General features: G+C 43.5%; 1 protein-coding gene across 1 annotated transcript in view; it reads right to left on the reverse strand.

Moving 5' to 3' along the window:
- POLN (DNA polymerase nu) overlaps positions 1-27,506 on the reverse strand; it is a 166,055-nt gene that overhangs the window by 52,681 nt on the left and 85,868 nt on the right. The window contains exons 16-18 of the mRNA XM_055246226.2: positions 4,069-4,126; positions 1,965-2,042; positions 878-992 (exon numbers count right to left, since the gene is read on the reverse strand). Of these exons, the coding sequence (XP_055102201.1) occupies positions 878-992; positions 1,965-2,042; positions 4,069-4,126 (251 nt within the window). The remainder of the gene's footprint in view (positions 1-877; positions 993-1,964; positions 2,043-4,068; positions 4,127-27,506) is intronic.

A 27,506-nucleotide genomic window follows, 5' to 3' on the forward strand; every position in this document is an offset into this window, starting at 1 on the left:
CAGTGACTTAGACCCAGGGACTTTCCAACAGCCAGCACACCCTTTCCCCTCCCCTTCCTCAAAGGGGCACTGATGCACCCGGCCCGGTGAACACCTGTGATGTATAAGCCAAACACAATAATCCACTCCTCCTTTTTTCTGGAGTATAATCTCTCCACCTCCCTTGCAGCTGGTGCAGCTGCATGACCTGCTCTAGAAAGTGGAGTGTAGCTGTTGTCTGCACTGGGTTCTGCAAGAGCACCTTGACTTTTCTGGGCAGAGGAGAGGGGTGAGAAGAGAGCCTTGCATCTGTCTCTCCATCCTGCTTTGGAGACTGGAGCAGGTATTCCACCAGGAGGAAGAGAAGCCAACCTCCTGAGAATATGATGCAGAAGGACGGGCCTGGGACGACACTGCCAAGCTGCCCAACAAAACCTGAGCCCATCTGCCTCTGGAATTCTCTGTGAGTGTAAGCCACTCAGGCAGGATCTTTCACCCACAGCTCAAGAAGTCCCTGGCCCACAGATGGGCTGGGGCGTGAGTACGCAGCAAGAACCTTGGCTCTCCTCGGAGGGCAGCGGCTCACAGCCAGCACCGCAGGCTCGCTCTTACCGTGGTGCTCACCTGCAGGGCATGGGACTCGCTGGTGATTTTATCCTTTCTATCACATTCTCTAGGAATGGACTTCTTTTTCAGTGGAGAAGAACCATCACTTCTTTCACAATTGGGTAACTCATGGCATCCTAGTTATCTACTCTTCTTTTCAAAATGATTAACTATTAGCCACAAAAAAATATAATTTCTGCCTTATGAAAGTAGACTTGGAATAATTCCAGGCTTTTAAACTCATGTTGGCCTTCCTGCAGATCTGATAATATTGTGAGTTCATATATCTTACCACTGTGAAGTCAGAGTAGAAAATACATCATCTCTTTCAGATTCCTGGAATAACTTCAGAAGTTCTGGATCTCCAGATAAATGTGCAAGAATGCGCAATTCAATCTGTGAAAAGTCTGTGAGATACAGTTCTGCATTAATTTAAAATTTGTCAGCAATGTTCCTCGTGGTTGCTGCCCACCCCGGCCACCCTCAGACTCTCCTGACTCTGTAGCCTCAAGGTCCATGTCCCTGCCTCCCATTTCCCAGGGTCCTCTGGCCTCAGTTTCAGGAGGTGAGAAATGAAATGGGGAGGATTGTGCAAGGTGAGGAGGCTCAGGAGTGAATGAGAATGTGTGCGTGGAGGGGAGTTGTTGTTATAAATAGGATGACCAGTTACCCTATTTATAGGCCCCATCAACAAAGTGACATTGAGCAAAGGCACGGAGGAGGCAAAGGAGGGCACCAAGATGGTCTCTGGGGAAGAGGAATGGCCTGGGCAAGGGCCTGGAGTGGAGCTGACTCTGAGCTGGGAGGAGTAGGGCCCAGCAAGGCCACAGCGAGCAGGGCAGACAAAGCACGGGGGCGGGGGCCAAGGGTATCTGGGATTTAGATACGGTGATGTGACAGGACACTGCAAGAAAAACTTGTTATTATGTACTGTGCCTTAGAATTTATTTGAAAGAGGCCAGCCACAGTGGCTTATGCCTGTAATTCCAGCACTTTGAGAGGCCAAGGTTGGCGGATCACCTGAGGTCAGGAGTTCGAGACCAGCCCAATCAACACAGTGAAACCCTGTCTCTACTAAAAATACAAAAACTAGCCAGGCATGGTGACATACGCCTGTAACCCCAGTTACTTGGGAGGTTGAGGCAGGAGAATTGCTTGAACCCAGGAGGCAGAGGTTGCAGTGAGCCAAGATCATGCCACTGCACTCCAGCCTGGGCCATAAGAGCGAGACTCTTGTCTCAAAAAAAAAAAAAAAAAAAAGAAAAAAAAAAGAAGAAGAATTTATTTGAAAGAATGAATTCCACAATTACCTTTAAATTATTCAATTTCTAAACCTTTGAACCCTATGAAAATGCATAAAGCAAGCTACAGCAACGTACCTGCTGCTAGAAAGGTGTGGCCTTTGGATGAAACAAACATGGCCCTCGGGGAGATGGTGAGAATCTTGTCTTCTTTGCCTGAATTGTTATTTCAAGAGTATTTAGTGAATTTGGTCATGAACTGATGCACAGTATTCCTCAATACAATATTATTTGAATATTATTCTAAAGTCCAGAGTTAAGATTTTAGATTTTTCTGATTTTTATTAATTTAGTATTTTTAGAGATCGGGGTCTCACTTTGTTGCCCAGGCTGGAGTGTAGTGGCACAATCATAGCTCACTGCAGCCTCACACTCCAGGGCTTAAGCAATACTCCTGCCTCAGCTTCCCAAAGCAGCTGGGACTACAGGTGCACACTGCCATGACCAGCTAATTTTTAAATTTCTTGTAGAGACAGGGTGTCACTATGTTGCCCAAGCTAGTCTCAAACTCTCGGACTTAAGCAATCCTCCTGCCTTGGCCTCTCAAAGTGCTAGGATTACAGGTGTGAGCCATGGCGCCTGGCCTTATTAATGTAATTTAAAAATAACATATTACTACAGAAAGTTAACTAGGTTTCCTGCTTTTTTAAATTTTCTGTTCTGTCTAGAATTCTTAATGAAGAAAAGAAAAAGTCAAACGTTGACAACTGAATGCATTCCAGTAAAAGCAATCTTGGAACTCTCTGAGCCTCACTGATGGAAGGTCTATGTGGGAAGGGGCAGCAGGGGATGAAGCTGCTCAGGATCCCTCTCCATGGACCCTATTTCAGGACAGTCACATGTATTTTAGAAAGGACTGCTCACTGGGGCGGGGAGCAGTGGCTCACACCTGTAATCCCAGCACTTTGAGAGGCCGAGGTGGGAAGATCACTTGAGCCCAGGAGTTTGAGACCAGCCTGGGCAACATGATGAAACCCCATCTCTACTAAAAATACAAAAAATTAGCTGGCCGGGATAGTGCATGCCTGTAATCCCAGCTACTAGGGAGGCTGAGGCAGGAGAATCACTTGAACCCAGGAGGCGGAGGTTGCAGTGAGCTGAGATCACAACATTGCACTCCAGCCTGGGCAACAGAGTGAGACTCTGTCTCAAAAAAGAAAAGAGAAGAGAAAAGAGAAGGGAAGGGAAGGGAAAGGAAGGGAAGGGAAGGGAAGGGAAGGGAAGGGAAGGGAAGGGAAGGGAAGGGAAGGGAAGGGAAGGGAAGAGAAGAGAAGAGAAGAGACAAGACTGCTCATTGGGCTTCACTGTTTTGCCAGGACCTTCCTGCACAGCAGGGCCCCCAGCAGAGGGGCAGGAGCGCCCACTGCCAAGGGTAGGACGTGTACAGGGCATGGACAGCAGAGCTCTCATTTGCTCAGATTTGAACTTTTTCTTTTTTAGAAATGTACTCATCAGCATTATAGCAGAATAGCTTAAAAGAAAAAAGAGTGTTCATGTGCTTTATAATGTGCTCTTAAACTCTTTTTAAGAGTGTTAGTGTGCTTTTATAAACATTTCCAGTAATGTTCAGACTTTAATAAGCACCAGTGCTATTATATGTTTGTTTTTTCTTTATTGGGAGGCTGGTGGGGGAGAGATGGTAGGAGGAAAGCTGCTTTCCTGATATAATTATCATCTATTTCCACTTGTAAACTGCTAACAGGGAGGTACCATATCACTTTAGCTGTTTTTTATTCTTTCAATGTATGTTTAAATCCTGGTCATACAAATACAGAGAACTTCAGGAAGGTGAAGCAGTTAGTTATATAGAAAATCAATGACAAGTAACTTTTCAAAAAATGTTAAAAAGGGCACAGTGGCTCACACCTGTAATCCCAGCACTTTGGGAGGCCGAGGTGGGAGGATCACTTGCGCCCAAGAGTTTGAGACCAGCCTTGGCAATATGGCAAAGCCTCATCTCTACAAAAAATATACATACATCCAAATTAGCCAAGTATGGTGGTGTGCGCCTGTAGGCCCAGCTACCCAGGAGATTGAGGTGGGAGAATCACCTGAGCCCAGGAGGTCAAGGCTGTAGTGAGCCGTAATCGCACAACTGCACTCTAGCCTGGGTGACAGGGTGACACCCTGTCTCAAAAAAAAGTTACCAGAGACTTCAGCAAGGTAGTAAGAAATGACTTACCTTTAAAATTCTTAGGTGTAGTAATCTGAATTGGGTGCTTGGAGATACCTTGGATATTCTGTTAATAATAAGAGACTAGCTTTAGTTAAAATATCTACTCTTAATCTGTACTACTTAGGCTATTTAATGTACATCACATTTTGTTAAACATTAAAACAAGTTAGCCAGTGTATCATGCACAAGCACGTTAATACTTAATACAATTGTCTAATATCAAAACATAATTTTGGTGAATATACCACTAAATATACTTAGTAGATTTGAGAACAATTCCTTTTGACTCTAGCCTATGTGACTCTTAACATAATTATGTATAGTCATTCTTCTTACAGCAGCCCAAATTATGAACTCAGTTAACTTAAAAATTCCTACAACATATATTAATGGTAGGTTTATGTGAAATTTTTATATTGTACTTTTATTTTAGAACATATTTTAAGATGAAAATTCTGGTCTCTTTGACGCTGGTCATTCCCCTCCCCAACTGCTCCTGGCACTTGGTAACTGCCTCTGTCTTAGCCTGTCCTAAACTTGGTGGCTTGTGCTGTGGCCCCTGCAAACTCTTAGGGCCAACTGTTAAGCACCTTCACACTTTTACAACTTGGGCAATGTGCAATAGCTCACATGCTTCTAGCCTGTTTCAACTATTCAAATCATGAGAATTTCTGTCACAACATCCTTTGGATTCTTGGCAGTACCTTGAACAATAATACCCTGCTTTGTCTGGGAATAGAACTCACTGGGCATTATTAGTTGGTCTTGACTCCCTGGCTAAATCTGACGAATTGTGCCAAGCATCAAAATCCCGCAGTCTTACAGCGATGCTCCTTAGCTCCCCCTAGGAGCCCTGGGAAGTGGTAAGGCCACATTGTCATCCTCATTTTTTTAAGATGAGGACATGAAGGCCTTGGGGTATTAAGTCAGTGGCTCTCAAGTTTTCTATACATTAGAATCACATGATATCTCAAAAAATACCCAATATTTACAGGATAAGCTCAATAATAGTGTAGAGATGACAGAGAAAACAGCTATTGAATTTGAAGAGAGATCAATAGAAATGATCCAATCTAAAGAAGGGAAGAACAATAAACAAAGACTCAGGGACCTGTGTGCTAATATCAAAATACAATATCAAATTGTGTTCTCTTAGTTCCTAGAGAAAAGAAAGAGAATTGTGCAGAAAAAAAGTTTTCTTAAAGAAATAATGGCTTCAAATTCTGAAATTTAGTGAAAGACATACTTTTTCCAATTTGAGAAGCTGAACAACCCTAAATATGGTAAATTAAAAGATAACCAGGCCCAGAAACATCATAATCAAACTGCTGAAAAAACTGTGATTTAAAAACAATGTTGAAAGTAGCCGGGGTAAAATGATACTTTTCATGCTGAGGAACAGCAATGTGAGTGACTGCAGATTTCCTAGCAGGGACCATGCAGACCAGATGACAATAGAGCCACAACTTCCACAGACTGAAAGAACTGCCAACTCAGAGCTCTTTATTCTATCCTCCAGGAATGAAGGTGAGTTAAAGGCATTCTCAGATGAATAAAAATTAAAGTACTCTGTCATCTGCAGACCTGCTCTAAAAGAAATGCTACAGGAAATTCTTCAGGCTGAAGGGAATTGCTTCCAAAGGGAAACCCAGAACTTCAGGAATGAAAGATGAGCAACAGAAACGGTCAATATCTGGGTAAATATAATAAATCAGCTTTTTTGAGTTCAATGGCTTTTGTAAGCCTTTTGCATCTTATTTGAAATGGTAGAATATGAAATATAAAAATAGCCTGTGGTTGGGCACAGTGGATCACACCTGTAATCCCAGCACTTTGGGAACCCAAGGAAGGAGGATCACTTGTGCCTAGGAGTTTGAGGCCAGCCTGACGTAAATTTACATGGCTATTATAAAAAATGGCAAAAAAAAAAAAAAAAACATGCTGGCAATAATGCAAAGAAAGGGGGAACTCTGGTACACTGTTGGTGGGAAAGTAAATTAGTACAGCCACTATGGAAAACAGTATGGAGTTTCCTCAAAAAAAGAAAAATTAAAATGCCATATGATCCAGCAATTCCACTGCAGGGCATGTACGGAAAAGAAAGGAAATCAGTATGACAAATAAGTATCTGTACTCCCATGTTTACTGCAGCCCCGTTCACAACAGTCAAGATATGGAATCAGCCTAAGTGCCCATCAATGGGTGAATACATACAGAAAATGTGGTAAATATACACAATGAAATACTATTCTGCTATAAAAAGAATGACATCCTGTCATTTGCAGCAACACAGATGAGCCTGAAGGCCATTATGCTAAGTGAAATAAAGCAGGTATAGACAGACAAATAATGCATGTTTAATTCCAGTATATGTACATAGTGGTAGCAGAATTGTTCACCTGTACCCCTGTGGAAAACAACTTTATCAACTAGAGTGCAATAATTGTGTTCAGTTGCTTCTGTCTTTTGTCTTTAAGACTCCATTTGTTTCACGTCAGCATCTTTTTTCTCCCACCTGCCCCCCAACAACTTTCCCCAGTGAGGTTGTTTCACACAAATTTAATATAATATAATTAGATTGGTATGTCACATTCTGTCTCCCATCCTGAGATCCCCCGACTTCATAAATGACTTTTAAAAATTTACATACATTATAATTCACTCTTGCTGTTGTACATTGTATTGGTTTTGACAAATGCATAGTGTCAGCTATCCACCATCGCAGTATCATACAAAATAGTTTTACCACCCTAAACAATCCCCGGAGCTTTACTTATCCAACCTCATCCCCAAGTCCCAGCTCTGAACTTTTGGAAACCACTAATTTATTTCACTTGGCAATATGCATTTAAGATTCACCCATGCCTTTTTATGGCTTTATAGCTTATTCCTTTTTATCACTGAATAATATTTCTCAGTATGAATGTGTCACAGTTTATTTATCTATTCACCTCTAAAAAGACATCTTGATTGCTTCCAGTTTTTGGTGATTATGAATAAAGATGTCATAAGCATTTCTGTGCAGGTTCTTGTGTGGACATAAGTTTTCAGATTAATTTAGTGGATGCCTAGGTGTGTAATGGCTGGATCATACGGCATTTAGTTTTGAAAGAAACTGCCAAACTTGGAAAATGGCAGTACCATTTTTCATTCCCACCAGCAATGAACGAGTGCCTGTTGCTCCACACCCTCACCAATTAATAATGTAAGGGTTTTTTTGTTTGTTTGTTTGCTTTTTGATCTTAGTTGTTCTAATAGGTATGTAGTGGGATCTCGTTATTGTTTTAACCTTCCCACCTTTTTGATACCACGACTTCTCCTCATCCTTCAAATCTGCACACAAGCAGACTTCCTCCTTTCCTTAAGGAAGAAACGTCCTCTAGCTCCCTAATCAAGCAAGCTGGGGGTCTGTCACAGTGCTCTGAAGAGCATCCTTGACATCTCTCAGTTCAGACCAAGTACTGATCACAACATTGAACAGCTGGGGACCTGGATCCCCCCTTCCAGGAGCACCTCACACATAGAAAGTATGTGATACGTGCATGTTTACTGAATGAGTGAGACAGAGAGGCATTGAAAGCATGTCAGTAATAAAAACTGAATACACGTAATGTACAAATTGCCACCTTTGACTAAACTCCTTCCTTCTGCTTGTGCCTTGTGCACGCATCCCCCGATACTGATGATGTTCCGCTACACAGAAAGCACCACGATATGCAGCCCAGGGCGGGGCAGCAACGCCAAATGAACTCACACACAAATCTGGCCTTCTGGGAGTTACTGTCTGTCATGACGTGTGTATCACACATACAAGTCACATAACGCAGGGTTCAAATGAACAAAATGAAAGCATGTCACAGGAGACTCTCCGTGACACTCTGAGGGAAGGAGAGAGTACTTCAGGCCCCTGAGGAGTGAGGCTGGGGAAATCAGCCTCACTCATGGCAGAGTTCCAGGAAATCAGGAGACAGGAAGCGGCCACAAAACCACATGTGTTTCTTCTGTAACCAACCTTCATGGGCCTTCAGCAAGCCTCTCTGGAGGAGGTATCAGCCCGTGCCAAGCTTTCCATGGCCAATGCTCCCCACTGGTTGTGCCGCTGTGCGACAACCAGATCTGTGAATGTCTGTTCATGTGCACGGGTTCACATTTCCAAACACATGAAATGCTGCTGTACTTCTCTATGGGCCTCTGTGATGCAAGCAGCCATCAGACAGAGTGCCGTCCCTAACGCCTCATGAGCAAACGCATGTTCACAGGTGTCTACGTGAGCAATTAGCACATACAGCACGTGAACTACCAAAGACCAAGGGTGACCAAAGTGACTGTGGTGGGAAGCGACAACTAACAAGAGTCCGAACATCTGGGAGGAAGCTGGGTCCCACCAGGTGAGAGTCCGAATGTGGGAGAAGCCTGTGGGGGTCACCCAGCACACCGGGGGTGTGGATGAAAGCGCGGTTGTCACACGGCCATGAGAGCATCGAAGTCAGACATCACTCTAGCAAGTGGCTGCCGTCACAGACCAACACCAGGTGCTAGCATGCAGGGGAACCGTTGGCGGAAGAAGAATAGAGAAGCAATCACTACCTGCAGGCATCCTCTGCTGGGAGGGGCTAGACTCCCCATTACTCTCCTTGGGCGAGGAGCTGGCCACTCAGGCCGACAGCAAATGGTGATATCTGAATGTTTCTGCAGGTGAAAGCCTCAGAACCAGCACGCTCCTAATTTGTTGGAGTCAACAATGTTATTTACATTACATAAGCTGGTCCCCTCGTGTTGACCACCCATGAACATTTCATCTCCCAGGTCCAACCGATGTCCAGGGGGCGCTGACCATGCCCATGTGTCTCCTAAGCCGAGCAGAGAGAGCACACAGTGACGCAATCACACAGCAGAATGACTGGTTTAAGTTCCTCAAACTACGGAAATGGAAGCAAACTGGAATAATTTTCTTACAATTTTAATCTCCTCTAGGGTATACAATTTTCTGCTGTTACTGTGGACATCAAAGTGTGTGGAGATCACTTCTCAGCTGCCTGTTAAATAAGCCCAGGCGAACCCCACAGAGGAAGGCACCTGTGCTCAGCCCTCAACGGTTGCTCTGGGCAGCCCAAGTCTCCCATGAGTGGTTGCAGGGGAAAGTGCCAGCCATGGGGATGGGGCAAACCCCAGCATGTTTTCATGGTGAACTTGGTATGTTTTTGCAAATAAGAGAACTGATCTAAAAAAATTGAATGTTAACAGCCTTTATTTAACATTCGGTGAAAGGCAAGGTGCTGAGATGACGTTTTAATTCTACAATGTGACATTTGTGAAAATCTCAGTAGCTGTAAGTGAAATGCTATGCAGGGAATAGTTTCAGCTGTGGGTGAAGGGGTTGCACCCAGGAGGTACATGAGCCCGTTGCTTTTCTCCCTAGTACTGTGTGGGCCTGGGTATTTTCATCTGTCTACCTGACTGAAGCTCCAGATGGAAGGTGCCAAACTGGGGAGGTGGTGGAAATAAGGAAAAGGTGATGGCAGCCCTGCTTTTAATGTGTCGACTATGTCCTTGCAGCCTCTGGATTGAAGCCAAAGGAAAGTGATAGTCATAGGGTCTCGGCCAGCCTGAGGGCACGCTGGCTCTCCTTGTCTTGAGAAAGCTGTGGCAGTCACCCCACACGCGCCTTCCTGGGTGCCAGGCTGTGTGAGGCACCTGAGAGGTGCTGTGCAGAACAGCCACACGGCACTCCGCCCTCCGGGCACAGCCTCCCGGGGCAGGGCCCACAGCATCTTCATTGTGTCCCCAGCACCTACTACACAGCCCAGCACACAGGAGCAATTCACAAATAGTGGCTGAATAAGATGAAAAATAAATAATTTTCACAATAACCTAGCAAAGAAGGTGCTACTTTTATCATTTCATGGATAAGAAAAGTGAGGTTTCCATTAAGTTAAGTAACTTGCTAGAGTAACACATCTATTGACTGAGCTGAGATTTGAACTCAGTTCTGCCCTAAGCCAAGGTTCTGTTGCCTCCAGAGTCTGCCAGACAATGCCAGAGGTCTCCTGAAATAATTTTTCTTGATTAAAAAAAAAATCCAAGTGAAAACCACAACAAAAACACAGAAAAGGACAGCTGGCACAGAGCTCAGAGTGAGGGCCACAGCGGCACACCTGCTATGGCACCTGGGCCAGGCTGATGCTACTGCACTTGACCTAAGCAGCTAGTGGAGCCTGACCTGCAGCCTGAAGGGCAGTGTGGCCCTGACCCCATGTGGGGTCTGGAACCCTTGAGTGGCTTGGATGGGCAGCCCCCTCTGCCTGCTCCGCCCTGATACACTCCCATGGCCCCCCTCACCCACTAAAGCTTCTGCTCGGCTGCCCCCTCCCCAACCTCTTTAACACTGCTTTCCCGAGGCTGGCAATCCCCCCCCCACTACATACGTTCCACACGTTTCACTCTCCTCTGTATCGTTTCTCATTCCACATGTGTATTGGCTGTCTCATGCCCTCTATCCCCAAGCCTCCACGGAGCAGAGGCATTTCTTCGGTGGGGGGAAGAGTCAGGGGGGACAGAGTCTTACTCTGTAACCCAGGCTGGAGTGCAGTGGTGTGATCTTGGCTCACTGCAACCTCCTCCTCCTGGGTTCAAATGATACTCCTGCCTCAGCCTCCCAAGTGGCTGGGATTATAGGTGCATGCCACCACGCCCAGCTAACTTTTGTATTTTTGGTAGACACAAGGTTTCATCGTGTTGGCCAGGTTGGTCTTGAACTCCTGACCTTGTGATCCGCCCACCTCAGCCTCCCAAAGTGCTGGGATTATAGGCATGAGCCACTGCGCCCGGCCAGGGCAGAGTTTTGATCCATACAGTGCAAGCATCCTGAACATCCTGGCACACAGGTGTTCAGAAAACATCTATTGAATAAATGATGATAAATGGAGAGTGACAGGAAATGGGGTTGGAGAAGCAGGTGGGGTCAGACCACAGGAAGCCCTAAGAGCCAGGTGAGGAAACCAGACATTAGTTACCCCAAGAGCTCTGGGAGCCACTGGAGACTTTAGGGATTGGAGCTATGGAGCTGGGCTTGCATTTCTGACTCCCGGCTGGAGGGATGAGAGCAGGAAGGTGGGTGGGGAGCTGGAAGGCTGGCACCAAGATGTGCAGGCAACAGGGTGGGGACAGCTATACCAGGAAGCCCAAAGGCTTTGGTGCCCAGCCGGGACCCCTGGGCTCCAGCCTATGTGACCAGTTGAGCTGAGGAATCACCACCCCCACAGGGTAGCTCAGAGGAGAAGCCAAAGATCTGGCTTTAAAATGGTGAAATCAGCCAGGCGCGGTGGCTCCTACCTGTAATCCCAGCACTTTGAGAGGTTGAGGTGGGCGGATCATTTGAGGTCAGCAGTTCGAGACCAGCCTGGCCAATAAGATGAAACCTGGTCTCTAGTAAAAATACAAAAATTAGCCAAGTGTGGTGGTGCATGTCTATAATCCCAGCTACTCGGGAGGCTGAGCTACTCTGAATCCGGGAGGCAGAGGTTACAGTGAGCCAAGAATGTGCCACTGCACTCCAGCCTGGGCAACAGAGTGAGCAACAGAGTGAGACTCTGTCTCAAAAGAAAAAAGGAAAAAGAAAAAAAGGTGAAATCACTGTGCCTTTTTTCTTTTTTTCTAAGATTTCTGAAGGAAAGCTGAATGAAGAGGGTTGAGACTCGTGAGCATCTGCGCAGGCGTGGAAGCTGCCAGGAAAGGAGGTGCTTGTGCAGTGGGCTCCGAGGAGCAAGGATGAGCACCCTTGACCACAATGAATGGGCAGAGGGAGTGGAGTCCCTCCTCTTGGAAGGGGACAAGCCCCAGGTTCAGAGGGGAAAGGCAGAGCCACACTGGGTCACCAGCAGGGCAGAGTGGGGAGAGGGAGGAGCCACGGAAACAGGCCAGGCCCCCAGGGGGAAGCGTGAGCCTCTGCCAAGCAGGGCTGGCTGGAGCCTGGGGCCCGCAGCTCCCCTGGGGTCAGCAAGGCTGTGGTCACTGTGCTGGGCAGCGTGACTCAAAGGGAAGCCAGGCTCCTCCACCTGCCAGCCTTTGGCCCTGATGATCCATTTTAAACTGCAGGTCCCAGTTCCTTAGTGGGTCACAAACAGCACTTTCAAAAGTGAACTGAATAGAAGAAAAAATAGCAATGTGCGCTGCACACAGTGGAACCTGCTCTACATATGTCCCTGTCAAGAGGCAATGCACAGAAAGTACCAGAACGCTCCTCTTCCCACTGTGAGGTGATGGATGGAATGAGGGGATGGCTCAGTTTACTCTAGATAGAAATAGGAAAATATTAAATCACTCAAAATAATAAAGTATAAAGATTTTAAAAGTTCATTTGGGTTTCAAATAGTGCAGATTTAGTAGTAATTATGTGGTGTATGAACACCTTGCTAATAAATCTTTTGATAGGTATTTAAATTATATTATATGGGAGGAATATTCATCAGGAAAGCAGAAAAATAACATGGCAACAATGTAAAGGCCTTGATTAGAATTACTTCAAAATAGCACTTATATCATGTATGTGGGTCCTAATGAAAACAGAGCCTAAAGACTACATCAGGAAAGAAAGGCCTCTTCATCTGGGGTGCAAGTCAGTGCCCTGAAGAAAATTTTATAAGAATCTCCAGGAAATAACAATTTACGAGTGGCTGGGGCTCTGGTTAGAACTCAAAAGGTAAGTAATAAATAACTCTTTCACTTTTTTTTTTGGTACATTCAAAGGGATTATTTATTTATTTATTTAGAGACAGAGTCTCACTCTGTTGCCCAGACTAGAGTGCAGTGGCACAACCTTGGCTCACTACAACCTCTGCCTGCCAGTTTAAGTGATTCTCCTGCCTCAGCCTCCTGAGTAGCTGGGATTACAGGCATGTGCAACCACACCTGGCTAATTTTTCTATTTTTAGTAGAGATGGGGTTTCACCTTGTTGGTCAGGCTGGTCTCGAACTCCTGAACTCATGATCCACCCGCCTCAGCCTCCCAAAGTGCTGGGATTACACGTGTGAGCCACCGTGCCTGGCCAGGATTTGTTAAATTGATGCATGGAACAGGTTTAAAATTTGTAACTCTTATTTCTGCTGACGGCAGGAATAAAATAATTTGCCACTTGGGCTGGGCGCAGTGGCTCATGCCTGTAATCCCAGCACTTTGGGAGACCAAGGTGAGTGGATCACTTGACGTCAGGAGTTCAAGACCAGCCTGGCCACCATGGCAAAGCCCCATCTCTACTAAAAATACAAAAATTAGCCAGGTATGGTGGTTGTACATCTATAATCCCAGCTACTCGGGAGGCTAAGGCATGAGTATTGCTTGAACCAGGAAGGTGGAGGTTGCAGTGGGCCAAGATGACGCCACTGCATTCCAGCCTGGACGACAGAGTGAGATTCTGTCTCAAAAAAAAAAAAAAAAAATTGCCACTTGTGGAGGACACAGCTATTTGGGGCCACACAATACTTTCTTTTCCATTTTGTTTAGAAAATGGCACTCGGATCTTCATGACGGTGCCCACCACCCCCCTCCTTTAAGCCAACCAGCAGACTTCATTGTCAGGCCATGGAGACACAGGGAGACACTTGCCAAGGCATCTGTGAGACGCGCTTCTTCATCCTTCTGTGAAGATGCATGAGGCGCTCTGCATCTCCACTGGAAAGAAACCCAGCAAGCACCGCCCAGGCCTGCTGGGACCCGTGGGGAGGCTGTGCAAGAGAGAGGCTGAGGAAAGGGCAGAGAGAAGCTGGGTGTGCCCATATAATGTAGGCTGCCAGATCAAACCTTGCCTGAAGCTAGCCCTTCTTCAGCCTTCTAGGTCAGGTAAGCTGAGACATACCCCTAATTGTTTAGGTCAGCTGAGTTTGGTTTTGTGTGATCTGCAACGGAAAGTCTGCCTGAACACATGGATTGTGGTATTTTAACCTCCAGTTTAGACATGTGGGGAAAGCGCTTGGTCAGTGTGGCATTCACAGCTGGCGGATTCAGAGCCCAGCTGCTCTCCCCTCTCTGTCCTTCTCCTTCCACTCACACTGCTCCTTCCCATCTGGGGTGGTGGATGATGCTGGGAGCCTACATACGCCCCTGGCACCTGAAGAGAGGGTCCTGTGTCCCCAGCTGTGGCCACCCTGCCCTTGTGGAGCTCGGCTGCCCGTGTCCTTGCCCTGTCTGCTCTGTTGGTGAAGTGTTCATGAAGGACTGTGGTGCATTCTGTGCTCTCAGCATGGCCAGCATCTGGCATATGTCCTCTGCCAACTGGGCTGTGGCGCTGGCTCTGGCAATACTGCTACCTCCTGAAGCTCAGTGGCACCCTCCCTGTGGACCTGGCCTTTGGCTGTCCATCTCACAGCTCTCCTCCATGGACCAGTGAGAACCCAGAAAACATGGGCAGCCTTGGTTTCCATACCAGGGGAGTGCAGGACCCCAGGACCACAGGAGCTTCCAGCCCCCTCTCAGGCTCCTTGGAGAGCACTGCTTCCGGCCCCCTCGGCATGGCACTCCTGGAGACTGCGACCCAGCCTATGTGGCGCTGCATTCCCTCCTCTGGCTTTCCACCCCCACTCAGAGTTTCTAACCCAGAGGGGCCAGAGGAAGTCAGAGCCTTTCAAAGACTCTTTCAAAGTGTGCTCAGCTCTTGGTTCTGCTCTCATGCTCTCCCCCTCAGCACCTCTTCCAAGCCAAGGAGGTACCCTCTCCCTCCTGTGAAGTGGGTCTCTTGCATCCTCTCTACTCAATGGCTTCCTTTATAATGTTAAACTCTAAAAATACAAGGCTTTGAGTCTTGATATTTAAAAGGAAGCTTCTGAAATTCAAAAATTAACAAAACAAAACACTTTTTGATCTCTCATGCCGATACTTTCCTTGTTTCTGCTGTGCCCTTTCACAAGTTCTAGTTGAAAGCCAGAGCTGAACACTGATTCCTTTATTCTCGGCTGTAACTCCCTCTCCCTCTGAAGTAACAGAGGCCTCAGCCCCACTGGGCAGGCAGTCTCTAAGTAGCAAGAGGTGCTGGGAACAAAATATGCACTGCAGGGTTTCTCAAAACTACCCCTGTGCTATCAAGTATTTTGTTCGATTACAGCTGCCAATAAGGAGACTTCTGCTTCCAGGAAGGTTGTGTAAACACGTTCCCTATCCCTGTCCCAAGAAACAACTAAAACCCTGGGCAAGTATAAGAGACTCGGAAAGGTGGAGAAAATAAGGCAGACTGGCTAGGGACCATGGGACCCAAAGAATCTCACAGAGGTGAGTCCCAGGTTTCTCTTTGCCTAATGTGTCCCAGACAAGCCAGTAGCCTGGAAATGCCAATAACCACAGACAAAAACAACAACAAAACAAAACAAAAAACAAAACCTAACAAAAGCCTGCTCTCATTAGCCAAAGGACCAGGAAAAGGACAGCCTAGCGAGAAAGAAAACCTTTAGACAATAACTATTCTACTCCAGCCAAACACCACACAAAAACCCGTGTTTGTGGTTTTTTTTTTTTATCCCCCATCCCCACCCCCGCCATCCTTGATACCTAGCCAAGATTTTTTTGGTAATTTTCCATCTACTGAACCCTCACCCCCTCTGTTGGCTATAAATCTCCAGCTGCCAGTGTGGTATTTGGAGTTGAGTTCAATCTCTCTCCCCTATTGCTATAATCTTAAATAAACTCCCCCTTGCATGTTTAACTCTGATGCAATTTTTTTTGGACAAACTATAACATGTCAAAATGTATGGGTTAAAGCTAGAGCAGTGCTGAGAGGAAAATTTATAGCACTAAAAATGCATACATGAGAAAAAAGAAAAAGTCTCAAAGCAATAATCTAAGCTTATACCTAAAAAGCCTAGAAAAAGAAAAGCAAAATAAACGCAAATCAAGCAGAAACAGGAAATAATATGGAAATTGATAAATTGAAAATAGAAAAATAGTAGAGAAAATCAATGAAAAGATCAATAAAATTGACAAAACTCTCAGTAGATTGACAAAGAAAAAACAGAGAAGACACAAATTATCAATATCAGAAATGAAACCGGGAACATCACTACAGACCCTAAGACATCAAAAGGATAAGGAAATGTTATGAAAAACCACACACACGTGAATTTCACAACTTAGACAAAATGGACCAATTCTTCAAAAAGCATAAACAACTGAAATTCACCAAATATGAATGAGATGATATGAGCAACTGTATAACTATTAAGGAACTTGAACTCATAATTTTAAAACTCCCCAAAAATAAATATCTAGGCCTAGATGATTTCATTAGAGGATTCTATCAAATATTTAAAGGAGAATTAACACCAATTCCACATGATATCTCCCAAAAAGTACAAGAGGAAGGAACACTTCCCAGTTCATTTTATGAAACTAGTAGTACCCTGAAACCAAAACCAGATGAAGACAGATTAACATTCCTCATAAACATACACACAAAAACCTTTAATAAATATTAGCATATAGAATTCAGCAATATATTTAAAAATATATGATCCAACAATTGACTTGTGCACACTTATCCCAGAAAAATAAAGACAAGTACACACAAAAACCTGTATATGAATGTCTATGGCAACCTTATCTTAACAACCCAAAACTGGAAACAACCCAGATGTCCTTCAAAACTAAAGTGCAACTTATACCCAGGAACTTCAGGTGGTAATACATTGCCCATGGGAACTTAATATCTGTCTTCAAAATATCATATATTATTTTGAACAACTAATAACTTTCCTTAAAGTTGTAAAAAGGGTCTTTTATAAAATACATATTCACTGTTAAAATTTTTTTTTTTTTTTGAGATGGAGTCTTGCTCTATCACCCAGGCTGGAGTGCAGTGGCACGAACTCGGCTCACCACAACCTCTACCTCCTGGGTTCAAATGATTCTCCTGCCTCAGCCTCCCACGTAGCTGGGACTATAGGCATGTGCCGCCACGCCCGGCTAATTTTTGTATTTTTAGTAGAGACGGGGTTTCACTGTGTTGGCCAGGCTGGTCTTGAACTCCTGACCTTGTGATCTGCCTGCCTTGGCCTCCCAAAGTGCTGGGATTACAGGTGTGAGCCACCGCCCCTGGCCCTAAAAATATTCTTAAGAAGACTCTTTTCTTAACTAGAAGAATTCATTCATTGTATTCATCAAAATCCTGCCACGTGCCAGCTATTATGAAAAATGCTAGTTCTTCAAACACATAACCTACAAATAATTAATATTTAACATATAAACTACTAGAGGAAATTCCTTTACCTAGTGAACATAGGCTGTAAGAATGAATGCTATGTATTTTTCCTTAAAAATTGCCCCCCCCATAATCAGTTAGCTATATTTAGCACTCGATAACTAAGATGTAAGTCCCTGGTTTTACTCTTTCCTTCAATAACATTTAGGGATTACCTATCAACTGGTAGACACTGTGCTTGTTTCTTGGAATAAAATATTGAAAAAATTCAAGGGGCCTACAGTAGAGGGAAGGCAATCACTAGCAATGGAACGATGACCATGTTAGGTAGTCGACACTCTGGGAATACACATCACACATCTGTAATGAAACTATAGGAAGTTAAGAGTGGTAAGAATATGGAAATAGACCAAAGGCACAGAATCGAGAGCCTAGAAACAGGCCCATGCATTTGTCAAAATTCACAAATGACAGAGGCATTACAAATTACTGTAGTTCTTACAATAACAATAGTTATAACAAACAGTTGCCATCCCAGCTAGATACTAAAAAGCTAGTACAAACATGCTAAGGCAACAGTGAGCATATATTTAGGAAAATAAAAAAAAACTAAGGGGGAGAAAAACTCACCAACCAAGAAACCAAAGCAAATATCCAGCTAAATTATCCCTAGATTTTAACATTTCCAATTAATACAGCTATAACATTTTAAAAAATTAAATACTAAGCTGCAAGAAAAATGAGAACTCAAGATACTAAAGAATTCATAAGAATACAATGTGAAAGGTCAGATATTTTGAATTACATAATGTTGATAAATTCTGAGCCAGTATCGTGAGTGGCACTGTAGTGAAATGAGGACATTGACAAAAACTGGCTCTATTGATGTAGAAACATTAGGAGAGACCTCAAAGCCACGTGTGATAAGGAGGTATTGGATTTAAGAATGTGGCTCCTGGCAGTGCAACGAGAACAAAGGTCCTCAACACCTTCCCATGAGAAGGCCTTCGTAAAAAATGACAGTTCTAAGAGGGTCTTTCAAAACAATGATTGACAAGATGATCCCTAAGTATCCGAGTTGGGGAAAGAGGAGGATTTAGAAAAACAAGACTCCATGACCAATTCATGCCCAGAGTGAAGAGGGTGACAGTCCAGCATGGAGAACAGGCTTGGCCCACATTGTCAACAGGCCATAATACTGATCATGACCCCAAACCAAATGATTTTGAGACACTGAAAGACAATTCAAGAGTAGATCAGACATCCAGTTTTTCTTTTCTTTTCTTCCATTTTTTTTTTTTTTTTGAGACAAAGTTTCACTCTTGTTGCCCAGGCTGGAATACAATGGTGTGATCTCTGCTCACTGCAACCTGTGCCTCTCAGGTTCAAGCGATTCTCCTGCCTCAGCCTCCCAAGTAGCTGGGACTACGGGTGCACACCACCACGCCCAGCTAATTTTTGAATTTTTAGTAGAAATGGGGTTTCTCCATGTTGGTCAGGCTGGTCTCGATCTCCTGACCTCAGGTGATCTGCCTGCCTCGGCCTCCCAAAGTGCTGGGATTACAGGCGTGAGCCACCATGCCCGGCCCAGTTTTTCATTCAATACACACTTGGTGCCTACTGCATTCCAGGTACAGAGCCAGGCTTGGGGAAATGTCAGTGAAGTACACAGAAAAGGCTCCCATTCTCATGGAATTTACAATCCAGTGAGGTGAACAGAAGCGCAGGATGTTATAATACAGCATAACGAGCACTATGCTAGAGGAAGTACAGGGAATATCTAGGAGGACACCAGACTGAGGTTCTAATAAAGCAAATATTGAACTAGAGCAATCAGTGAACTAGACAATATAGCAATAGAAACTATCCAAATTGAAACAGAAAAAAATCCAAGGAAAAGAATAAAAGAGAGTTTCAGTGAGCTATGGACAAATTCAGTGAGCTATGGGACAAATTGACCTAATATATGTAATTATAAGTGGAGTCCCTGATGGAGAGGAGAGAAAAGGAGGCCCATAAAAAGTGTGTGAATAGGCCGGGTGCAGTGGCTCATGCCTGTAATCCCAGCACTTTGGGAGGCCGAGGTGGGCAGATCACGAGGTCAGGAGTTTGAGACCAGTCTGACCAACACGGCGAAACCCTGTCTCTATTAAAAATACAAAAATTAGCTGAGCATGGTGGCACGCACCTATAATCTCAGCTACTCAGGAGGCTGAGGCAGAAGAATTGCTTGAACCCAGGAGGCGGAGGTTGCAGTGAGCCAAGATTGTGCCACGGCACTCCAGCCTGGGTGACAGAGCGAGACTCTGTCCCCCACCCCCCCTCAAAAAAAAGTATGTGAATAAATAATCACCAATACGTTTTCAGGTTTGATGAAAACCATAAACCAAAGATCCAAGAAACTCAATGAATCCCAAATACAAGAAACATGATGCTATATCATAATCAAATTTTTCAAAAATGGTGATAAGGTAAAAGCAGTAAAGAAAAAAGACACATTATATGAAGATAGTGATGAAAGACTTCCTATCAAACAATGTGAGAAGAAAGTAACATCTTCAAAGTATTGAAAAAAAAACCTTTTAACTGAGAATTTTACACCTCGCAAAAATAACTTTCAAAAACCAAAGGTGAGAGCTGGGCGCAGTGACCTGTCACTGTTACAGGCTGGATGTGGGCCTGTAATCTCAGAACTTTGGGAGGCTGAAGCAGGCAGATGGCTTAAGCTTAGGAGTTCAAGACCAGCCTGGGCAACATGGTGAAATCCCATCTCTACAAAAAAATACAAAAATTAGCTGGGCGCAGTGGTATGCGCCTGTAGTCCCAGCTACTTGGGAGGCTGAGGCAGGAGAATTGCTTGCGCCTGGGAAGCAGAAGTTGCCATGAGCTGAGATCGCACCACTGCACTCCAGCCTGGGTGACGGGAGTGAAACCCTATCTCAAAAACAAACAAACAAACAAAAAACCCCCAACAAAAAACAAAACCAAAGATGAAACAAAGACATTTCCAGACCTACAAAAGCCAGGGGAATTCATCAATGGCAGACCTACAATGCAGGAAATGTTAAAGGATGTCCTTTAGGCAGAAGGAAAATGATGCCAAAAAGAAATCTGGTTGTAAACAGGGAAATGAGAGCACTGGAAACAGTAACTACATGGGTAGATAGGATTTTTCTTATTATTGAAATCTATGTTGCCCAGACTGATCTTGAACTCCTGGCCTAAAGGATATAGGATAGCAAGACCCATCTCTAAAAAAATTAAGAAGTTAGCCAGGCCCAGTGGCATACATCTGTGGTCCTAACTACTCTGAAGGATGAGGCAGAAGGATCACTTGAGCCCGAGAGTTGGAGGCTGCAGTGAGCTATGATTACACCACTGTACTCTAGCCTGGGCAACAGAGTGAGACCTGTGTCTAAAAAGAGAGAGAGAGGGCCGGGCGCGTTGACTCGCACCTGTAATCCTAGCACTTTGGGAGGCCGAGGCGGGCGGATCACGAGGTCAGGATTTTGAGACCAGCCTGGCCAATAGAGTGAAACCCCATCTCTACTAAAAATACCAAAAATTAGCTGGGCATGGTGGTGGGCTCCTGTAATCCCAGCTACTCGGGAAGCTGAGGCAGGAGAATCGCTTGAACCCGGGAGGCAGAGGTTACAGTGGGCCAAGATCACGCCACTGCACTCCAGCCTGGGCAACAGTGTGAGACTCTGTCTCAAAAACAAAAACAAAAACAAAAAACAAAAAACAAAACAAAAAAAGAAGTGAGAGAGAGACACATACACACACACACACACACACACACACACACACAAATAGTTTAAAAGTAAAAGAATAGAAAATACCATGCTAATATTCAAAGAAAACTGGAGTGGTTATTTAACATTAATATTAAATTATATTTTTATTAATTGTATTACTTCCAAAATTCTTCTAACATTTTATTAGCTAATATTAAATTAATATTTTAACATTGGACAAAATAGATTTCAAAGCAGAGAACAATACCAGGGATAAAAAAGGTTATTTTATCAAAATAAAGTGATCAATTCTCCCCAGATTGAGTTTTCGATTCAAGGTAATCCCAATGAAAATCTCAGCAGGCTTTTTTGTAAAAATTGACAAACTGCTGATTTTAAAGTTCATATGGAAATGCAAAAGACCAAAGACCCAAAATAACCATTTTTTTAAAAAACAATGTTGGAGGACTTACATGCCCCAATTTAAAACCTTACTCAAAAGCTACAATAATAAAGACAATGCATTGCTGGTAATGGTAGGTATATAGCTCAACTAGACCGAGTTCAGAGTATAGTATTAAACCCTTATATCGATAGTAAATGTATTTTAGACAAAGGCACCAAGGTAATTAAATGGGGGGGAAAGATGGTCTTTTCAAGAAACGGTGCTGGGACAACTGGATGTCCACTTGTAAGAAAGATGATGTTAAACACTTACTTTACACCATATACAACAGTCAATTCAAAATGGCTCATAGCTCTAAATGTAAAGCCCAAAACTATAATATGTCTAGAAAAAAATGTAGAAAAAACACTTGTGATCTTGGTTTAGGCAAAGGTTTCTTAGATACAATATCAAAAGCATGATCCATGTAAGAACTCATTGATAAATCAGAATTCATTGAAACTTAAAACTTCTGCTCTTCAAAAGATGGTGTCAAAAGAAGACAAGCCACAGATTGGAAGAAGATATCTGCCAAGAATATACCTGATAAAGGACTTGTATCTAGAATATATACAGAACTCTCAAAACTTAATGATAAGAAAATAAGCAGTCCCTTTAAAATACGCAGAAGATCTGACTAGACGCTTCCCTGAAAAGAAAAATGACTGGCAAATTAACACATGGAAGGACTCTCAGCAGTAGTGATTAGGGTAATGCAATGAAAACTGCAGTGAGACACAATACATCTAGAGGAATGGCTCAAATTAGAAAGACCGGCCAGATCAAATGCTGCTGGGAGTGTAAAAGAAGTAGAATTCATACACTGCTGGTAGGAATGTCAAATGGTATAACCACTCTGGAAAAACAGTTTGGCAGTTGGTTAAAAAGTGAAACCTACACCTACTGTATGACTAGCTACTTGACTCTTTGGTATTTAACCAAGAGAAAAAAAGTATCTATCCATGCAAGGACATGCAGTGAATGTGTGTAGTAATATCCCAAACTGAGTAATATCCCCAAACTGGAAAGGACCCAAATATTGATCAACAGGTGAACTGATAAACAAAGTGGGGTACACAGAGTCCATGGAACACGACTGGGCAATAAAAAGAAATGAGCTACTGAAACACAGAGCAACGTAGCTGAAGCTCATAGTAACAATGCTGTGAAAGGAGTCCGACAGGAGGAGTCCATGCTGTGTGGCTCCATTCACAGAGGTTTCCAGAAACTGCAAACAGCAAGTCAGTGGTTGCCAAGGGCATGGGTAAAAGTTGAGGAGTGGGGAGGGAGATATTACAAAGAGACACAAGGATACTTTTGCACAACTGGTAGCAATGACTCTTTTTTCCTTCCTTTTTTATTTCCAGATAAAGGACCAGAGGCAGTAACTTTCTCTTAGGAGGGGGTGTGTGTGAGAAAATTAGCTTTCTGAAAATACTGAGAACCAGCTATAACCTAAACCTAATTCTCTTTTCTTTTTCTTTCTTTCTTTTTTTTTTTTTTTTTTTTTTGAGGTGGGATCTCACTCTGTCACCAGGCTGGAGTGCAGTGGTGTGATCTCAGCTCACTGTAACCTCCTCCTCTCGGGCTCAAGCAATCCTCCCACCTCAGCCTCTTGAGTAGCTGGGACCATAGGCGTGCACCACCATGCCCAGCTAATCTAATTTTCTGTATTGTGGGGAGAGATGAGTTTCACCATGTTGTCCAGCCTAGTCTCGAACTCCTGAGCTCAAGAGATCTGCCCACCTCAGACTCCTAAAGTGCTAGGATTACAGACATGAGCCATTATACCTGGCCTGATTTTTTTTTTTTTTTTTTTTTTGGAAACAAGATCTTGCTCTGTCACCTAGGGTGAAGTGCTGTGATGCGCTCACAACTCACAGCAGCCTCAAACTCCTGGGCTCAAGTGATCCTCCTGCCTCAGCCTCCCAAGTAGCTACCATTCTCAGCTAATTTAAAACATCTTAAAATTTATGTAGAGATGGGGTCTTGCTATGCTGCCCAGGCTAATAATCTGATTTTTAAAAATATTAATCAACTGTATTTTGTGCACTTTAAGCAAAAAAAAAGTAATTGAAATTCTAGCCATTTTATGGCATTATCATGTAACCTACATAGTATTTTCTTAAATAATGTGCAGCTGGATTCAAGTTTTATGTGTAAAAAAATGGAAGCACAAATGTTCTATCAGAAAACAGAGGTGAGTATTTAAATAATCTTGGAGCTGAGGACAGCCTGTCTAAGATGACACTAAGACAGAAACAATGAGGGATGTCAGTAGAGGGGAAAGTCACCATAGAGAGTGGGGCAAGCTCTGCCACACATTGCTCAGGGCAGAGATGGGCTGAAAGCATTTTGGAAGGCAATCTAATAAAAGCTACTAAAAGTAAAAATGTAACATCCTCTGTACCCAGTACAGTAATTACTCAGTAATTCCATACCTGAAAATCTGTCCCACAAAAATACAAGTACCAATATAACGGGACATACGTGCATGGCATTCACTGCAGCTTTACTTTCAGAGGGCAACTGCACAACACACCCACGTGTGGAACACACATAGCTAGAGTGGGACAGGCCTCTGTCAGGTGAGCTGCAGGGATCCCCACAAGCTGTTGCTGAGAGCAAAAAGCAAGAGGCAGGAAAGGAAAATTCTAAATCTGTAAAATAAATAATGACAAAGTACATGTCTCTCTGTGTATATGTACAGATATATATGGGCCTATACGAGATTGCATAATAAGTCAGAAGGAAAATATGGATATACAAGCTCTAGGCTGCTATCATGGGCTACCAAGAGCACTGGGATTGAGGGTGGAGGGCTGAGGTATGTAGGTGTGAGAGAAGTGTCTACAATAAAAACAACATATATAATGTGATCCCATTTATGTAAATGTGTGTGTGCATAAAGAGATAAATTAGAGGACGGTTACCAAAATGTTAAAGATGGCTATTGCAGAGATATGGAGTTTTGAGTGACTTTTTACTTTGTTATTTACATTTTTATCTATTGTTTGAATTCTTTAGAAATATCATGTTATTTGTATAATTTTTTTTTTTTTTGAGACAGAGTCTCGCTCTGTCACCCAGGCTGGAGTGCAGTGACGCGATCTCGGCTCACTGCAAGCTCTGCTCCCAGGTTCACGCCATTCTCCTGCCTCAGCCTCCCCAGTAGCTGGGACCACAGGTGCCCGCCGCCATGCCTGGCTAATTTTTTTTGTATGTTTAGTAGAGACGGGGTTTCACTGTGTTAGCCAGGATGGTCTCGATCTCCTGATCTCTTAATCCACCCACCTCGGCCTCCCAGAGTGCTGGGATTACAGGTGTGAGCCACCGCGCCTGGCCGTTATTTGTATAATTTTAAAAAGCCATTTTAAGGCCGGGCGCAGTGGCTCATGCCTGTAATCCCAGCACTTTGGGAGGCCAAGGTGGGCGGATCACAAGGTCAGGAGATCGAGACCATCCTGGCTAACACGGTGAAACTCCATCTCTACTAAAAATACAAAAAAATTAGCCAGGTGTGGTGGTGGGCGCCTGTAGTCCCAGCTACTCGGGAGGCTGAGGCAGGAGAATGGCATGAACTCAGGAGGCAGAGCTTGCAGTGAGCTGAGATTGTGCCACTGCACTCCAGCCTGGGCGACAGTGAGACTCCGTCTCAAAAAAAAAAAAAAAGCCATTTAAAGTATGGCAAACCAGAATATATATCTTAAAAGTTAAAAGACAAAAGGAAATTGGAGGAAAATAATTCAACATTTTATAAAGGGTTAATCTTTATTATATAAAGAGCTTTTCCATACCAATAGGAAAAAATAAACACCCTCCAGAGAAATGGGCAAATGACATGAACAGGCAATTCAAAGAAGAATAATTGTTTCATGTAGTCAACCTCAACAAATATTTAAAGAAATGGAAATTAAAAAAATGAGTCAGGAAAGTAATAAAAATGAAAACTCCTTGTGTTGGCAAGGATTAAGGGACCAAGCATTTCACACACTATGTGGTGGGAATGTTATTTTTGACGGAGAGGCTAATTTGGCAACATAAAGCCTTAAAAATACATATATACTGTGACTCAGAAATTCTATCTCTAGGAATTTACGCTATAGAAATCAACAGAAAAAAAGTACCAAAAATGTTTATGGTATTGGTTATGGTATTGCTATTGAAGTTGGTATGGTATTGCTATGATAAAGTACAAGTATGTTTATGGTATTTCTATAAAATAATTAAAACTGCAAACGATCTAAATGACCATCAATGGGGGCAGCCATTAAATGGAATACAATGCAGCTGTTAAAATGATGACACAAACTTGCAGTTAAAGGTCATGGCTGAATGCACATGTTATGTTTACATCTCATCTTTCCAAAAGTTCAACTGAAATAACAGAAAAATAAATAGGTAAAATTAGAGCTTCACTGAGAACCTAGGAGGAGAGCTACTCACAAACCAGACCCTTCAGAAATTTCTGGAAGAGAATAAAACACAGCAAGAGATTTACTGAAAATGTAATGGAAAAGGAAACTTATAACTCCATAAAAACAAAAGCAAGGACCTCCACAAAAAGTTTCTCAGCAGAATTCCTAAATAACTCCTAGATAAGAAGTCTCAACTAAGAGAAACTACAGCAGTTGTGGTTGGTTGAGAAATTAGCCCAAGGGTAACGTGGCAGCAGTGCCTGCATTCAGAGGAGATGGCACTGGTATTCATATGGATATTGGGGCTGGTATTGGTATTCGCATTACTATTGCTATTACTACCACTCTTTGCTAGATAAAGACCCCAGAAGAGCTCCCTAAAGTGCAAGGCCAGAGACGGCTGGCAGCCCGAGAGCTGACTGACCAAGAGTGGGTGTCCATGCACCCAAGAGGCCACACGATCAGCGCAAACTCACCTCATCCCAGCCTCTCTTCCTCTTCCTCACACAGTCACCCGAGTGTGTCCCTCTGCCTGCACACACTCAGTACACCATCTATGCAAATGCCTGGGTGAAGGCCTGACCATTAATGGAGGGAACCCACAGGACAGACACATGTTACAGAGGAAAGGGAAAGATGACTAACATTTGCTCATTCTTTAAACCTCCACATACTTGTATTTCTTTACCATAAATACATATTCATATTTATATATATATGTGTACTTAAATAATTCACATATTTAATTCATATATTTAAATTTAAATATAGATTCAAATCAATATTTATTAATGTAGAATGATATCAAGAGATGTTAAAATAAGAAAGCATAATATAAAATAGCATGGCTTTATTTTTGTAGAAAAGAATTGTATTTATTTTTTAGACAGAGTCTGGCTCTGTCACCCAGGCTGGAGTGCAGTGGTGTGATCTCGGCTCACTGCAAGCTCCACCTCCTGGGTTCACACCATTCTCCTGCCTCAGCCTCCCTGGTAGCTAGGACTACAGGCACCCGCCACCACGCCCAGCTAATTTTTGTATTTTTAGTAGAGACGGGGTTTCACCATATTGGCCAGGCTGGTCTCGAACTCCTGACCTCATGATCCACCACCTCGGCCTCCCAAAGTGCTGGGATTACAGGCATGAGCCACCGCGCCCGGCCTAAAAAATTGTATTTTATAAATATATGTGCTTAGCAAAAAGTGTGGAAAGATAGACCCCACAGTTCTGCATGGTGGATAACAAGTGACTTATTATTATTTTTATTTCTTTTCTGTATCTAAGGAATTTTCTATAAGGAGAAATTAATCATGAGTCTTTTGTAGTTCAGAATACAGAGCCATTTAGAAAGTTAATTGCTTTAAGTGTGATGCAAGTTGCATCATAAGTTCAAGAGAATTTACAGCTGTCTTTTTTTTTCATCAGAGATATAGCTTCAACAACCACCAAAAAATGAAGCTGTTCATCATAGCATCAGGTATTTCCACACATTTCTGGAAATCAGAAGCCACCTGTCTGGCACAAATCTGAAAAGGAAGATGGGGTAGGGGTGTCCTTTTTGCCCGCACACTGGAGTGCATGGGTTTCTGGGTGTGAAGCCCCCCTTTTGCTAATTCAGCACTTCACGAGAAGAGAACCCATCTGTCTTGTTCTCCTGTTATGTTCT

The sequence above is a fragment of the Symphalangus syndactylus genome, chromosome 16, assembly GCF_028878055.3.
Source record: "Symphalangus syndactylus isolate Jambi chromosome 16, NHGRI_mSymSyn1-v2.1_pri, whole genome shotgun sequence".
Classification (NCBI taxonomy): domain Eukaryota; kingdom Metazoa; phylum Chordata; class Mammalia; order Primates; family Hylobatidae; genus Symphalangus; species Symphalangus syndactylus.